We start from the raw sequence: 16,490 nt of genomic DNA, 5'->3' as shown, positions 1-16,490 counted from the left end.
TTACCTTGGCTAGGAAGGGGAAACAGAGAGATGGGGTCTGTAATTCTTCACCTCCTTTGGATAGGCAGAGGGTTTTTTGAGGAGCAAGTTGATCTCTGTGTGTTTCCAGTCAGATGGGAAGGTGGCGGTCTCGATGTAGAGGTTGGGCATGGGTCTGAGGGTGGCACGGGTCTGAGGGTGCCCCAGAGTGGATGGAGTTCATGAGTTTCTGGGTGTCTTCTACCAAAATAGGGGTCCAATGTTTCAGGGTTTGGTGCGGCATGGGGTCTGTGGTGGTGCTAGTGGGCGGTGGGGTGGGTTTTGGTTCTTGAATCCTTTGTAAGTGTCAAGTGAAAAAAGGCGGCAAGGTCGTCACAGAGGTCCTGGGGGGGGGGCTGAGGTTTCTATTCCGTGGTTCGTGAATTCCTTGACTATGGCGAATAGCTCCTTGCTGTTGTGTGTATTCATGCTGATGCGTTCTTAAATGGCAGCTTTCTTGGAGGCTCAGATGAGTTGGTGGTGAGTAGTGACTGCGCTTTTGTAGGCCGTGTGGTCTTCCTCAGGTGTCCAGTATCAATTGTGAAGTGTTTTAAAAAGACAGAATTTCATCTGGTCTTTCCATGCTCCACGATCGCAGGTTTCTAGGAGATCTGCTCAGTCCTCTGAGTCGAGTTCTACCTGTATCTTTAATTGCCAGTAGAGTCGCAGGCAGTGAAGGAGGGGCAGGGAGTAGAGTTGATGGACTAGGAGGGCATGGAGGCCAGAAATTACATCGCAAAAGTGGCCCCAGGTTCAAAGATAGTAGACTACCGGCGAGGACTGACGGACCATGGGTGTGGCTACAGACGAGGCAATATTGGAGCTGGATAGATCTCCAGGTTTGCTGTGGGAGGAAATTATATTCATTTTGTATCGCGGTGAAGGGTTTTATGTTCAAGTAGGCCCAGGTGAGTAATGTCGGCTGTCCTCCACACTCTCCTGTCAAGCATCTTTCCTCTGAACCGTATTCTGGGATTGTCCCATAGTAGTGCATGTTCATGGAGATGGGTGTTTACTCCAAGCAGGTTGTGGGCTTGTTTCCAGGATTTTACCTTAGCTTTCACCATGGGGTTGGTAGGTTGTGTTCTGTCTTCCTGTTCCCCTAGAGCGGGCTTGGCCCCTGAGGGCAGTGCAGTACGGTTTGTTCTGTTTGGACCCATTGAGGGGGGGGAGAGGGGGGGGGTCTCTGGTCCAGGGGAGTATGTATGCGAGCTGTGAGAGGTGTAGTGATAGCGCGTATGTCTCTACCAGTTTGGCTCTGGTCAGGCAGGGGTGAGTCCTTTAATTTTTCTTTGCGTGGCTGTATCATTCTGTTTAGCTGATATTCGATGTCTATTTGCTCAGAATTTCTGAACCATCGACTTATTCATAAAGTTAAATCTACGTGTATATTTACTACAAGTAAATGTACTCCTATATTTTTGAGTAAATGTATTACTTTTGGCTATTCATCATCTACAAGAGTGAGATTATTCAAAAGTGTAGACATGTCTCCATCCCCTGAATTTATGGAGTGGAGCTTAATTTATGAATGTAAATTTACTACTTGTAACTGTGCACAAATAGGGAGAAGTCTTCACCACTAGGGCGGAGATCTTCCTATCTTACATTATACGGAAAAGTTTATTAAACTGAAAAAAAAATGTAAATAATAATGTCAACTCATTTAAAATATGTATTTTAAACGCCAAGCAAAATAAAAAAATACTACAGGAATATATTATTTTTAATGAAATATTTAATAATTTTAAATGTATTAAATTATGCAGCAATAAAATTATTTATTATGTAGTAAAAGTTCTTAAAATTGATTGATTGCATTGAATGAATATGCATTTGATATATGTTTCCAAACTTTAAAGTTACATTGTTTTTTAATTTAGAGATGGATACGGGGAACAGTGTTTCATCTTCGCAGTAATAAATACCATTGATAGCACTCTCCTTGCTACCCTGCTGCTCTCCAAACCCCATCTCAGTGCCATTCTCGCTCACATTTTGCTCAACCTATCACAGAGCCACGGGAGGCCTCTTATATGATCTCTGCGTTATTGAAGATCAGTACACAGATGATATTCAGGGTTACTTTAAAATAACTATGTGGGTGATTCATGTTCCCTTGCAAAATGTCTTGAGCAAATCTATCAGTGCGAGACCATATAAACCGAGACTAAACCCACTGAATAGAGTGTTCATTGTTACTACCTTTGTCTCTGGAAAAGTCATTGATGCTAATCTGGACTACTGCCCTCAAAATGTTAGGAATTTCAGTGGATAAACAGGTGAAATCCATTGATGGCACACGCAACAACAGGTTCCATCCTGATTAACACATAACGAATACCATTACTGAAGCCAGTATCAAATGAAGATGCTAAGGGAAATAAAAACATTTATTCCAAACCAAGACCTGAAATCAGTAGTCCAAGCATTGTTCTTAAGTAGAAGTGATTACGGCAATGCCCTGCCAACTGGCCTCTCTAAATCAAGATTAGCCTAACCTAAAGCTATTCTTAATGCTCCTACACAGCTAGTGGGCGAGATCAAGCCACAAAGATCAGATCACGTTACACCTGTACTACAAGATCTTCGCTGGTTTTCCTTCGACACATTTCAGTTTAAATGTGCAAGCATAAAGCAGCTTGTCTGAACAGAGGAAAATATCTTGGGTGGAAACTGAAGGTATCTGCTGCATAAATCCCCTACTCTTTGCTCCTTGCATTAGAAAGGTACCTACTGTCAGCAATACTACTCAAAAACATCTTACTCAAGAGAGTCTCACAAGAGGCAAACTTCCTAGGTAACTAAAAAACAGTGTTTTATTTAGTTCACCTGTTGATTATACCCTATAAATGGGTCCCACACAAATACTTACTTTTTTTTTTTAATTCATTAACTTCATTATATTTGAACATGCTGCAAATTTAGAATTTGGACTGTCTACTCTAATAACGGTCTACAAAATCAATTCTACCAAATATTTTACTTTGTACCCACTGCCCTGTGCAGGAATGAAACACTTGACTGAACTGCTTAAGCTGTACTGTTGCGTGATTAGTTAACTTCTTCATCCTTGCAGTGGAATGTAAACTGCATCCATAGAATCTGTAAGCGCACTATATCTGCATTGATGCTTTGCACTCATGATGCAAGTTTGTACTCTCTTTGATTACAGTTCTCTGGTGCCACCATGTGAGTTGATCCTGATAAGCAGCTCGATATAACTCTACATTTTATTTCATTTTAGCCTCTAGTATAAATAACCACTTATTGTAGCATTCAAATTCTGTACAGTGCTCGCAACGTTCTTAAGGCTTTGTTTGTGCTCTACAAAACTATGTGGGTAAATTAATAATAAAAAAACTAAAATTCATGTTTTCGTTTGGTGCTTAAGCGTCTTGGTGGCTGTGGCAGAGGACGGGGTAACATAAATTACAAAGGATCAGGAAAGGGCGGACATTTTCAGTCACTACAAGTCTCTCAGGTGAGGTAATTGGCTGGTTACTGCCTCAAATATATATGAGACCTTTCCAGTATTACCTATAGATTGTCTTAAGGCGCAGAGGAAGAGATATGCAGGGAGTTCTAGAGTGAAGAGCCTTGAAGACGTAGCAATTTACTGCCAAAATGTGCTACTCGTGCAGGGCGAATGGAGAGTCCCTTTGGGTAGCCAACCTCAGTAATTATGTGTTTTTACGCACACAACATGCAGCAGATTTTCATACTTCAAGGCACTGTAAATAACAGGGATCACTATTGCTCAAATGAATGGTGCTCAATTGACCAACCTCAGAAAAGCTGAAGTTGTGCCGAACTTGCCCGGATTAACACTTGCGAGCTACAGTTGACAATCACTAATACTTCGGAGTTGAGTATTTAATTTACAGATCTTGCCACCTAACAATGTCTGGAAAAGCACAACCAGAGACAGTGTTATTACCTAAACTGCAAGGATATAAAATGTGCAGTGTATGCACATGTGAAATCTACCGAACGGTACTTCAGAACTGTACAACACAACAAGTTAAGAGAAAGGGATTGTAACCTTTAAGCACCTTCAAACGTAGGTTAATAAGCGAGAACCCCTTTGTGTCTCACACTCTCCATTTGATCCCTTCAATTGATTTCACTATTTTGAGTGCTATTTCGTTGTGCCCATCTACTCTACCACTTTCCCTCCACCTGAAATATTTGTTGACCTTCACATATTTTCGATTACTATTTACAAACCTAGTTTCCCTCTAGTTGCAGAATTCAGTAAGGTATAAAACAAAATAACAGCCTCCCCACCCGGCTACATTTAACACCAAAGTTTTACCAGAAACACATTTGTGTAGATGTTTTTTTTTTTAAACAAAAACAGATAGACAAACTACATACACATCTAAAAAAGGTTATGAAAATAATTTATGTGTACTCAATCACCTTATCTGCAAATACTATTCGGCCCAAGTTCTTTCGGTTTATCGTCCCATCATCATTCACAACTTCTGTAAAAAATAAATAAATTAAATTTTAAAAATACAAACTGGGCAAACAGGATTCTGTTACATTACTGTTAAGAACCAACATTTCAGCACGTTTTGTTGAACTTGTTCTCAAGGATAAATCTGGTAAAAACATTACGGTAGGTGTCTTTGTGCTCACTCATTGTGGTTAAGCATTATCTAAACATAAGTGGAACTCCCGGGAAGTTACTGAATTTGGCCTCAATGAAGTGTGTAATGGTCAAAGGAGAAGCATGATATAAAAATTGATAAAAACGTTTAGAAGCACTTTCAACTATCTGATGGGGTGTTATAATAGTTTTAGGAATCATTGTTAATTTTAACGCTATTTCCCAATCTTAAAAATGTTGATCCTCCACTGGTATTTGTTAAACTATCTTTAAGACAAAAAATCTAATCTTTTTCATGATTTGTTCATGGAAAGCACTGATAGGAGTCTAAACTGCTGAAATAAGTCTCCTGGTTTATACTCCCTGTATCAGAAAAAAACAAAAACAAAATCATAAATCTTGGGTGACACACATCTCCCAGAGTGGCAGTTTGTCAGTTGATCCCAGAGTGTTCAACTGTATCTTTATGACAGAGCACTAATAAAGAAACACAGTGCCATCATTCTGTACTAATGACAAAAGTATGGTATCCATAAAGACCTTGTTACCAGAATATGAGTTGTGGAATTTAGGGGGTCATTAGGAGTTTGGCAGATGGAAACATCCGTCCGCCAGACTCCCAACGAGGAGACTGCTGCGGTGCTGGCGGTCTCCCCACTGGGCCCATTACAACTTTCCCACTGGGCTGACTGGCAGAAACCAAGGATTCTGCTGGTCAGCCCAGTGGGAAAGGTGCGGCAGCGGCAATGTTCCCGCACACAGAGTGCACCAGCACCCTTGAAATACCCACTGTCTGCACAACAGACAGTGGACATTTCAAGGGTGCTGAGCAAGGGGAGCCCTGCACTGTCCATGCCATGTCATGCTGAGCAGGGGGACCCAGGCATGAACATTGTAGAAGATTAGAAACTAAAACAAAATACACACAAAATATAGAAACAAGCATTCATCGAACACATACGCAAACAATAACACATTTTTTAAATCTGCAAACAAATATAAATACATTTTTTTTATAGGAAGGCTTTTCTAAATTCAATTGAAGCCACACTGTCCATACTATTTTCAGTTTGATGCACCTTCACTGCTCCCATGAATCAATGAGGGTACCGATTTAATTTTTAGCCTCCAATTTCAAATTCCTTAACTTTTACAATAAGTTTTAAAATGTTTCAATTGTACATATAGCCACTTTATTTATGTACACTTTATTAATCTGTTAATTTTATTTAATTTTCAAAGCAGTCGTGGACCCCTGATGAGGCTTCATGGACCCCCAAGGGTTCATGGACAACAGGCTTGGAACCACCGCACTAGATGATGCAAGTTCCACGCACTTTCGTCTGTGCACTATATAGCTTTATTAGTGAAATTGTATGTGTGCGCAAATGTAATGGTCATTTCAAGTGAAATTTTTGTCTATAATGGTAGTGTGCTACCACACCATGAATACTCCATACTACGCCACTCCACTCTGCACCACTCCACACCACTGCACAAACCACTCTACACCTCTTCACACTACGCCTCTCTACTGTACCCTGTACCACTCAACTCTATGCCAGTGCAAACTTCGCCACTCAACTCTACACCACTCCACTCTATACCACTGTACTCCACTCCACTCTGCAACACTGCACTCTATACCAATACACCCTACACCAAAGAACTTTACTCTGTAACACTCAACTCTATGCCCCTACACTGCACGTCAACCCACTGTATGACACTCATCTACTCTGCACCACTGCACTCTACACCACTTTACTAAACACTATTGCACTCTATGTCACTACACATAACTGCACTCTACCCTGCACCACTCCACTCTACGCAACTTAAATCTACTTTGGAACAATCTACTCAACACCACTCTACTACACTCTGCCACTGATATCTTTGCCACTCTACTCTTGACCACTGCACTCTACACCACTGCACTCTACTCTGCATCACTGTATTCTACGCCAATGCTTTCTATGCCACTCTACTCCACTCTTCACCACTACACTCTGACACTCTACTCTGAAACAATGTACTCTCCACCACTCTAATCTGCACTACTCCACTCTATGCCACTGCACTCAACAGCACTATACTCTACACTACTTTATACTACTACAGTCTGTACCACTCTACGCCACTGAACTCTATGCCACTGAACTCTACTGTACACTCTATGCCTCTTGACTCTAGACCACTGCCCTCTGCATCACTTAACTCTACGTCACTGCACTCTGCAGCACTGCCTTCTGAAATGCATTCTACTATGCACCACTCTAATGTATGCTACGACATTGCATTGTACACCCCTGGGTTCAATACCGCTGCATTGAATGCCACTGCACTCTATGCAACCATAATCTGCATCACTCTACACCAATGCACTCTACACCAGTCCACTGTACTCTATGCTATTCCAGTGTATGCCACTCCAATACATGACATTCTCTGCCACTCCAATCTAAAACACCCTAATCCACTCTTCGTCATTCCATTCTAGGACACTCCATGCTACTCTCCACTACAGCACTAACTTTTAGCCCATGCTGAACAGCAGCCACGCTGGTGCCCAACATGGCTAAAACATATTGGCAAAGCCAATAGCGCTTGCATAGGCAAGACCTATTGGCTTTGCCACTGCTTGCTGTAAATGCAAATGTTTTAAAAATGTGAGTGGAAGTGGGAGTTTTACCTATTTTTTTATGTTTAGCCATAAATGACAATCAGATTTATCCACTTATATTCAACACTCCATGCCCACATCTGTTTCTCCAGCCTACTTCTTTTTTTTTCCACTTCATACCTCTTATATTTAAAAATCTCAAAATGCCTTTCCATTGTAATGAACTGAAGTAGAGTTTGTAAAAGGTGAGGAAAATATTTACAAATACAACCCGTGTTAAAATTACCTATCACTTGCCTAAACAGTTGAAGGGTAATGAAAAACAGGTGGTGTTTGGCCGTAATTAATTTTCCTCTTTGCATATCCCGTCTTTTTTCAGTCCCCCCCCCTTTAATCTCTATGAAAGAGCGCGTACTGGTTTCAAAATAATTTTTAATGTGAGTAAAATATTGACGTATTCTAAAAATACATTGCCTCTGAAGTAATGTATCTATGTGACTACCATATACATATCTACATTACGAGTACATTAATTAAAACCGTATTTTAAACTGATGTGGCATTCGTTCAAACAGGATACACTGGCCTTGCAGGAAAATGCCTTGCTGCATGGTCGAGTAACACAGATAATTGACAGGACATTGAAAAGTTTAAACTCGTGCTCACTACTCTCTACAATTAATCCCATTCGTTTTTAAGCCATAGGCCAGAGCACCACATTCAGTGCATCAATTACAGTGAAGCCTGGTGACAATTTAACACGCACTTACCTACATACTGTGGTGCTGATTGGTAGATGTACAACTGCTTACATGTAAATACATACAGCACTAGCAATCGAGTACTATAGTCCCCACTGCACTACAGAACAACATTACTGCAATACTGCAAAGTGACATCTTGCAAATCCTACACAAAGCTAACCCCCTGCCTCCTGGTCTTCCCTGGTCCCTAGAAAGGATTCAACACTGTCAATCTCTAGGCAAGAATTTCTAAAACAGTGAAGCCTCTAAACTAGGCTAGAAATTGCACATCTAATTCTAAGAAATGCAGGTTCAGTCGTCTCCTGTGCGTTCTGCTTACTGTCGTGGAAACAGAAGGATTTTAACACCGACACTGATATTTGCAGCAGTATTGTTCCCAGTGCAGGTTTGTTCGCGGAGCTAGGGTAACACTGCAGTAATTTAGTAGACCTGTGTAGTGGAACATGTTTAGGCTTTGTAAAGCTGTAATGCCGTGGCCTGTGCAGTTTTACTTACACTGTAGTCAGTTTCCTAGATATCAGAGACTCTAGCTAGTATATTCTGAAGCTATCTAATTTCAAATTTACGGGAAGCCATAACACTAAATCCCAGTTCTCAGTTAGAACTGGATTTATTTTGGTCTGCACTGGGTTTTTTTTCTCCAAATTATACAAGTCACTAACGCATTTACAAATTGTTTTGACATGACATTTGGCTCTATATATTCAGTTATAGAAATGTGGCAGGCTCTCCGGGTCAAATACAATTAGCAATATAAATCATTTAATCGTGTCTGTCACAAAAACTGTCTCACTTAAAGAAAGATTGTCTCATATATTAGACAGGGCTGGACTGTTCCTACTTTAGCAGTAACCAAGACTGATTTGCACCAGGCTGGGTCCAATGTGAGATGGCATGGTGGGCACAAAACCACAAAGGGTTGGCCTGCTACCTGGAGTGGTTGCCAGTGGTTAGACGATATGCAAGCATCCCTCCCGTCACCTTGTGTGTTTGTTCTCCCTCACAGGAATTATAGTGTCTCACTCTGGTCAGCTTTATGCAGCAAAGCAATACAGGCAGCTAAGAGGGCTTCACGCTTTCAATCCACTAATTTCTTTGTAGAACATTTAAAACACATGTAAAAAATGACTGCAATTGTAAGTGGTTTGTGTGGTGAAAAATATAGACAGTTATGTAGTGCATGGCTGCACTTGCCAAACAGCGCTGTAACCTTGTTTGACAGATTGAAAGCCAGAACTTGTATGTATAGTTTTGAAGGGGATTGGGTGAAGTGTAGCTGACACAAATGGCTTTGTGATTTAGACGCTCACTGCTGCAAGCTGTTGTGATTTGCAGGTCACAAGTTTGAATCTCAGCAACGTAAAACCTGGCCCTCTAGCTTTCCAAGGTGGAACGAGTGAATACCATTAAAATTGCCCTTTTCAACATCTGCTATATATAACATCCTTAGAAACATCAGAAGTGTGAGCTGAATTGATGCATTATATGAAAAACAAGCATTTGCTATGCAATAGGTGTGGCATTTGCTAAAGTTAAAGCTATTGGCATTGTAAATTCATAACTGGACTTTTCTTGTCACATAAATTGGTCAACCATGCCTCATAATTTCATCTTTTCCTGCCATATAATTCCAGTGGCTTTGCATATAACTAAAGCATTTCCCTTTACCTTCTTCCTCTGTCTGCAGCAAAAAATGAAAATGTTGCCATTTAGCATTCCAATTTAATTCTGCCATGCTAATCCAAATAGAATACCACTTTCAACACACCATCAGAATTGCTGGCTAGCTAACACAATTTACCAAAACAAAAACAAAAACACAAGACAGCCACAGAGGACAAATAAACTAGAAGAATCACCCACACTGCAAGTGTTCAAACGGTCATAGTGTAATAAGGATGTTAAGTTGGCCTGAAATACGGTCATAATTGTAATAAAGAGAGATTATTAAAACATATACAATTATCATATAAACCTTTATCAGAAATAAACTTTTGGCATTAGACTGTAATGCTCAAAACAGTCCCTAGAGGGCACCACAACAAAAATATCATTTATAAAAAACATGGTCATGTGACCATATTGGTAGCCCCTAGCTGGCATACTCGCATGAAAAAAACAAGCATTTGCAATGCAATGGGTCTCGTATTTGCTGAGTTAGAGCTATTAGCGTTATAATTTCCTAACTGGACTTTTCTTGCCACTTAAATTGAAAATGAAAAGTAAAACAGTTGACATAAGCCAGCCGATTCAAAGCGCCACAAGCGCGAAGGAGAGACACAAAAAGGAAAATGTTTGCTAACAGTCAAACTTATCAGCAATCATGAAATTATGCATGTAACAAGTGCAGTCTGCAAAGCAGTAACAAAACTGCCCCAAGGAGGGACAAACGTAAAGCATTTACCAATAATAACATGATATTTGAAAAGCATGCCCACAAACGAATGAAACTGATGTGCGTGCGGTGGGCATGGTTAAAAGCCAATAATTCTTACAATAGGTCAAAGCACTTGTGTGCTCCACCTAACAGGAGAAAATAATGCAGCGTAACCATATACTCAGCCCCTAGGGGGCATTTGTAGGGCTAGCAGGCCTACTGCAATGACATTACAAACAAGGCCTTTAAAACAAAACATCTCCCAGCTGTAAAACAAAAGTTATAGCCATGAGAAAGCTTAAAAGACACTGAATGGTGGGAGGGGCTATTATTTTGGGGGTCCCCACTAACCAAGTGTGGGTACCCAGAGATGATGTAGACAGAAAGATTGTTCTGAAGGTGGTCCCATTATCCTAGTACCACCACAGAGTTATGAGCAAAAATGTTTTGTAAACTTAATACTATGCAAAGCATATTGGGGCAAATTTGCATGCCACAAATATTATAGTATGTTGACTGCAATGCTCAGAACAGCTCCTAGAGAACACCACAATAGAAATGGCATTTGGAAGAAACATGGTCATGTAACCATACAGTCAGCCGTTAGAGATCATAACCACATGAAAGAAATAAATGGGAGAAAGTAAAGCAGAGTAACTATATTATATATAGCTCCTAGAGGGCGAAGTGCATTACACATTTTCAAGGCCAGCAGGCCTATTGCAATGATATTACAAACAAGGCTCATAAAGCATAACTTCTGCCAGCTGTAAAACAAAAGTTCCAGCCATGAGAAAGCTTAAAAAGATAACAAATGGTGGTAGGGGTTATTATTTTGGAGTCCCCACTATGTTAGTGGGGACTCGAGATCGTGTAGATAGAAAGAGCACACTGTGGTCAGTGTTTTGAAGGTGGTCCCATTGTCACAGGACCACCACAGGCTGAGTTATGAGCAAAAATGCTTTGTGAAAGTAATGCCCAGCAAAGCATTTTGGGGCAAGTTTCCATGCGACAAAAATATCTTAGTATTTTGGTAAGTCTGTAATGCTTACAACAGCCCTTAGAGGACACCACAATGAAAATAGCATTAGTGAGAAACATGGTCATGTAACTATTTAGTTAGCTCTTACAGGGCATAACCACACAAAAAGAACATAGCAAAAAATAATGCAGTGTAACCATAAAGGGTGTCGTGTATTACACATCACATTTTCAGGGGTAGTAGGCCTAAAGCTATGATATTACAAACAAGTTCTGTAAAACACGAGCTATTCCCAGCTGTAAAACAAACGTTTCAGCCATGAGAGGGTTTAAAAAGGCACAGAATCGGGGGATGGGTTATTATTTTGGGGTGTGGCTAACCTAGTGTGGGGACCCAGGGATGACCTAGACAAAAAGAGTGCTTCGTGCTGAACGTTTTGGTGATGGTCCCATTCCCCTAGGACCACCACAGGCTGAGTTCGGAGCAAAAATGTTTTCTGAAAATAATGCCCTGCAAAGCATTATGGGGTGAGTTTCCAGAGTGCAGTGAATATTGTAGTATCGGCTCTCCTGCTGTGCCGGGAGAGCTGCTTTCGCTTTGAGGATTTCTGTTTTTACTTAAAGCATTTACCAATTTCAAGTGTTTTAAGAGAGAGCCACAAGAAATTACTCTGATTAGGTAATTGTGTGAACAATGTGACCAGCGCTCCAGTTTCACCGATCGAGTTCACTCTGTTGTGTCTGTTTGCACTATGAGTACCATGGCCATCATGCAGCACGAAGGGGAGCGACAAAAGAAAAAAATAGTTTGCCCACGCAATATATCGGCAATCGTGCAATAATCCGTGTAACAGGGGCAGTCTGCAAGGCGTGACAAAAACAGCCTCAAGGCGGGACAAACGTAATGCATTTACCAATGACATCAAGTGATTTTTGAAATGCAAGTCCAGGAACGAAGGACAGTGGTGGGAGTGAGATGGGCGTGGGTAAAAGCCCAATACTTACAGCAGGTCAAAGCGCTTGTGCCCTCGACCTAGCAAGTGGTGGCTAGGGATTAAAAATGTGCTTAGATATGAAAGCTTTATAGACAACCAGTAATGTTCAAGGGTCAGAGATGTATTATATTGTAACTGCACTTACATAATACCCCTGATGAGCGATTTATGCTGGGCGATATGCTGCTCCGGGAAACTCAAGGTTAGTGGTTAGTCTAGTGCTTATTGATTATAAGGATTAATCTTGTGCCCTCAAGGAAAATATTCCAGGCATTTAAATTTGTTTGTGGTAGAATAAATTAATAGGTGTTATTTGTGATCATTAGCAGGGGGTATGCACGTTCAAGGAGATGGCTGGTGGGTTTAATAAATGAGCTAGAATAGATGCAGGGGAAATTTTATCTCCCTTACAGGCTGGGTTTCGGCCCAAAACTAATACTATGGACCAAGTTTTCAGGCTGTCACTACTGTTCTGGAAGTATGTCACCTTATCTAAGCAAAAACTCTATGTGGCTTTCGTAGACTTAAGATCTGCATTTGATCTTGTCCCAAGAGAGAAACTGTGGGAAGTATTAAACAAAATTGGTATCCCAGGGAACTTAGTGCATTTAATCCAAAGATTACATGAAAAAACATTTGCACAAGTAAGATGGGGCAATCAGGGGGAACTCACAGACAAAATAGACATCAAGAGAGGAGTGCGCCAGGGTTGCGTTCTTGCCCCAACGCTATTTACACTGTTCATCAATGAGGTGGTGCAAGTCGTGTCCAATTGTCAAAATGATGCCCCATCTTTGAATCACCATAAAATTCCAATTTTGTTATTTGCCGATGATTCTCTCTTGATCTCCAGAACCCCTATGGGCCTCCAGGTACTCATGGACAAGTTCAGTTCGTTTTGCAGTGACTATGGTCTGGAACTCAACCATAGCAAAACTAAACTTATGACTTTGGGTTGTGGCCCCACTAAGAGATATTCAATATTTTACAATGGAACGCCCCTAGGTTTGGTAAACTCTATAGATTACTTGGGGGTGAGAATTAGCAACAATCTGCATTGGGGGGCCCAAATTGACAAAAGTTTGGCTCGCCTGGTACAGTCATCTGGAGCCATTCTTCGTTTTCATAAGTCTACTTCTGAGAGAGTGATTACTCCAATTATTAAAATTTATAGAGCAAAGGCACAAAGTGCTGCGGTCTATGGGGCAGAAATTTGGGGGTCCTCAAACACTGGCAGGCTTGCAGTGGAGGAAAACAATTTCGTGAGGTCTACTTTGGCCTGCCCTCGCAGTACCCCACTGCTGCCATTGTTCTGGGACCTTGGCCTTTCACGTATCTCAGATGTAGTTGCCCTACGACCTCTGCTTTTTTGGGTCCGTGTTTGGTCCACCCCTGAGTTATCTACTTACAAGGAGTCTATCCAAGACATCTTGGATAGACCAAATGTACTCACCATTCCCTGGTTTAATCACATCTCTAAATGGTTTCATAAATTGGGTCTTAGTGAGCTATGGAGTCATCCAGAAAGTATAAGGAAGGAGCAGAAGAATCATTTGAAAACTGTATACTGGACTTATGTCAGGGAAAACTATCTGCTGTGCCCTACTCACGGCAGATTGACCTCACAATTTTTTGATTTTAAATGGTATCCGTCTTTTGAATCTTTTATGGATATAATTCTTGACCCATTAAGTAAGAGTTTATATATCCAGTTCAGATATGGTTGTCTGCCTCTCAAATCATATGGCAGTAAGTGGAGTGCAACTACAAGATCTGATTTTTGTCCGAGCTGTAACCATAATTCAGAATCCATTGTACATTTTATGTTTTTATGTCCTGCCTATTTGATTGCGCGTCGAAAGTGGTTACGGCCAGTGTGTAGAAATATGGGGGTAAGACATTGTATTGTTGCCTTAAGAATTCTGATGAGGGAAAGTTCCCCCCCCTTACCCTGTGCGGTTAGTAAGTACATTACAGCTGCCTGGCATGTACGTATTAATCGCTTGGGGAAAGTTGCTGATGCGGAACTTACTTCAAAAATAAGGACAATATGAAAAATTGACAATGGAATGTTTTAGTCATCAAATCTTAACCACACACCTAGACTGGAACAAAACCCCATGATTAATTTAAATGACAGTCAGTAGGAGATTAGGTGTTTGGTTTTTATGTGTTTTAAGGCCGTAAAGGATGTTCTTTTTTATTCCTCTTATTTCTTTTTTTAACTTAATTTTTACTTATCTTTTATCTTTTTACCGGTGGTTGTTTTGCTTTTATGGTTGAAAGTAACCGAATAAAGCTATGTATTGATGATGATGAGATGCAGGGGAATTGCTTACAAAGATGTTTGTTATGATCTTTGATATGATGTGTGTCCAATTTGCGGAAATGCATCATTAGAGATTCAGGAAAACACATGTGACAGAGTAAGCTGTGTTCAGAGAGAGAAGCTTCACAGGGATGGAAAGTAGGAAAATGCCAATTCAAGAAAGAAGGAGAGGTGGCAAACAGAAGTAAACTGATTTAATGCAGGGGTTTTAGGAATATAAATTAGACTTTTTGAGACGGGTTGCAATCTGCTGAAGCAACATTATTTGCATGTAATATAGTGCTGTAGTAGGTATTTTGGTAGGCAGTAGATTCAGACAAACAATCTGTCCACTACTCAACTACCACTAGCTCACCACTTCAGTAAGAACAGCTGATCAACTCACGAGCTGGAGGTATAAAGTAATGGCGGGATGGATATATTGGGAAATATATTGGGAAATATCAAGAGATTTAGGTAGCGCTTGAAGGAAGCTGTAACCTTATGATCATAGCAACGTTAGATAATATATATGGTAAATAATGCAAACACTGAGAAGGAGATTCTGTTAATGCTGTAGCAGATCTCTTTTGCTGTTCACCCTTAACATTTTCTCACCGTTTTGAATACCAAGTCAAAGTGGAATCATTTAGGTGCTACAGTGAACAAAACACAAACAGTGTAAATGCTGGTGTCAATACGGTGTTTTTGCAAAGAAAATTATGTACAGACATACACAAAAATACCTAGTCAGACATGGTCTTCAGTTTTCAATAGATATAGAAAACATGGCAATCTGCTGAAGATGTGCACTTAAATTCCTGGATGGAAGGAGAAGTGGTAGAAGCAATCTACTGGCCCAGAGAAGAACCACAGATTCAATAACAGAAGGTAACCATGCTTGTCCATCACTAATGAGCTTGGGGAAAGGTTGGGAAAAGGAGGAAAGCAAAACCTCTACCGTGCCCCATTGATTACTCAAGTATATGCAACCCCACAGATCCACTTTAAAGTACTAGGGTTCCTGTGCTGTGTTAAAGAAGGTCATTGAAGAATAAAATGGAGTTCACAAGACATACCCATATCAACGCTGTCCTTTGCACTGGAGAGCTGCAGTTGCCTTGGAATCACGAGGAGAGAGATTCCAAAAAACGTATTACTCTAACACATACATAATGGCTAAACAGGTAAAGTGCCTCTAGCCCCAAGTAGTATGCCCATTTGTGAATCACCTTTGTAGCTCGCCAATGGCCCATCTATGATATTCTGTTATTCATCTCGAGATGGGGCTCCTAGAGCTGCATACAATATTCTGGGAAACAATTTACACTAAGGTAACTATCCTTTTTTGTATATTTTTTCTGTGTGATCCCTGTATCACTGCTCTACTCGTTTGAATCATGCTTTGACACGGAATGCCACCTATCTATTTATCATGCTTCACCTTTATGTACCTGGCCCAAATTCTTCAACCACCTGTTGGTATGCAGGACCACCAGGACAGTAGGTTTCATGGCCAAGCTTGTCGCTGTCTATCAAAGCCGCACCAAGGTCAGCCACGTACTTGGCAATGCCGCTCTTGCCACTACCGCTTCCTCCCGTCAGGCCAATCACATAGGGGCACAAAGGGATCTTCAAATTTTCCTACAATGAGGGGAAAAATGATGCAAAGATAGAAAGTGAGAACCACCACAGAAAAGAACAAACAACCTTATAATTCTGTATGGTCTTATTATGTACCATTCACATGCAGATCTATCTGTCGTACGCCTGAGGGCAACCCTCTTTACCCACCACCAAAAG

At 40.8% G+C, this 16,490-nt stretch overlaps 1 protein-coding gene across 1 annotated transcript in view; it reads right to left on the bottom strand.

The window, feature by feature from the left end:
- COASY (Coenzyme A synthase) overlaps positions 1-16,490 on the bottom strand; it is a 62,901-nt gene that overhangs the window by 22,527 nt on the left and 23,884 nt on the right. Inside the window, exons 5-6 of the mRNA XM_069237712.1 lie at positions 16,142-16,331; positions 4,444-4,508 (exon numbers count right to left, since the gene is read on the bottom strand). Of these exons, the coding sequence (XP_069093813.1) occupies positions 4,444-4,508; positions 16,142-16,331 (255 nt within the window). The remainder of the gene's footprint in view (positions 1-4,443; positions 4,509-16,141; positions 16,332-16,490) is intronic.

Source organism: Pleurodeles waltl, chromosome 6, assembly GCF_031143425.1.
Source record: "Pleurodeles waltl isolate 20211129_DDA chromosome 6, aPleWal1.hap1.20221129, whole genome shotgun sequence".
NCBI lineage: Eukaryota > Metazoa > Chordata > Amphibia > Caudata > Salamandridae > Pleurodeles > Pleurodeles waltl.
The sequence above is the reverse complement of the archived record's forward strand: the minus strand, read 5'-3'. Positions and strand labels throughout refer to the sequence as shown.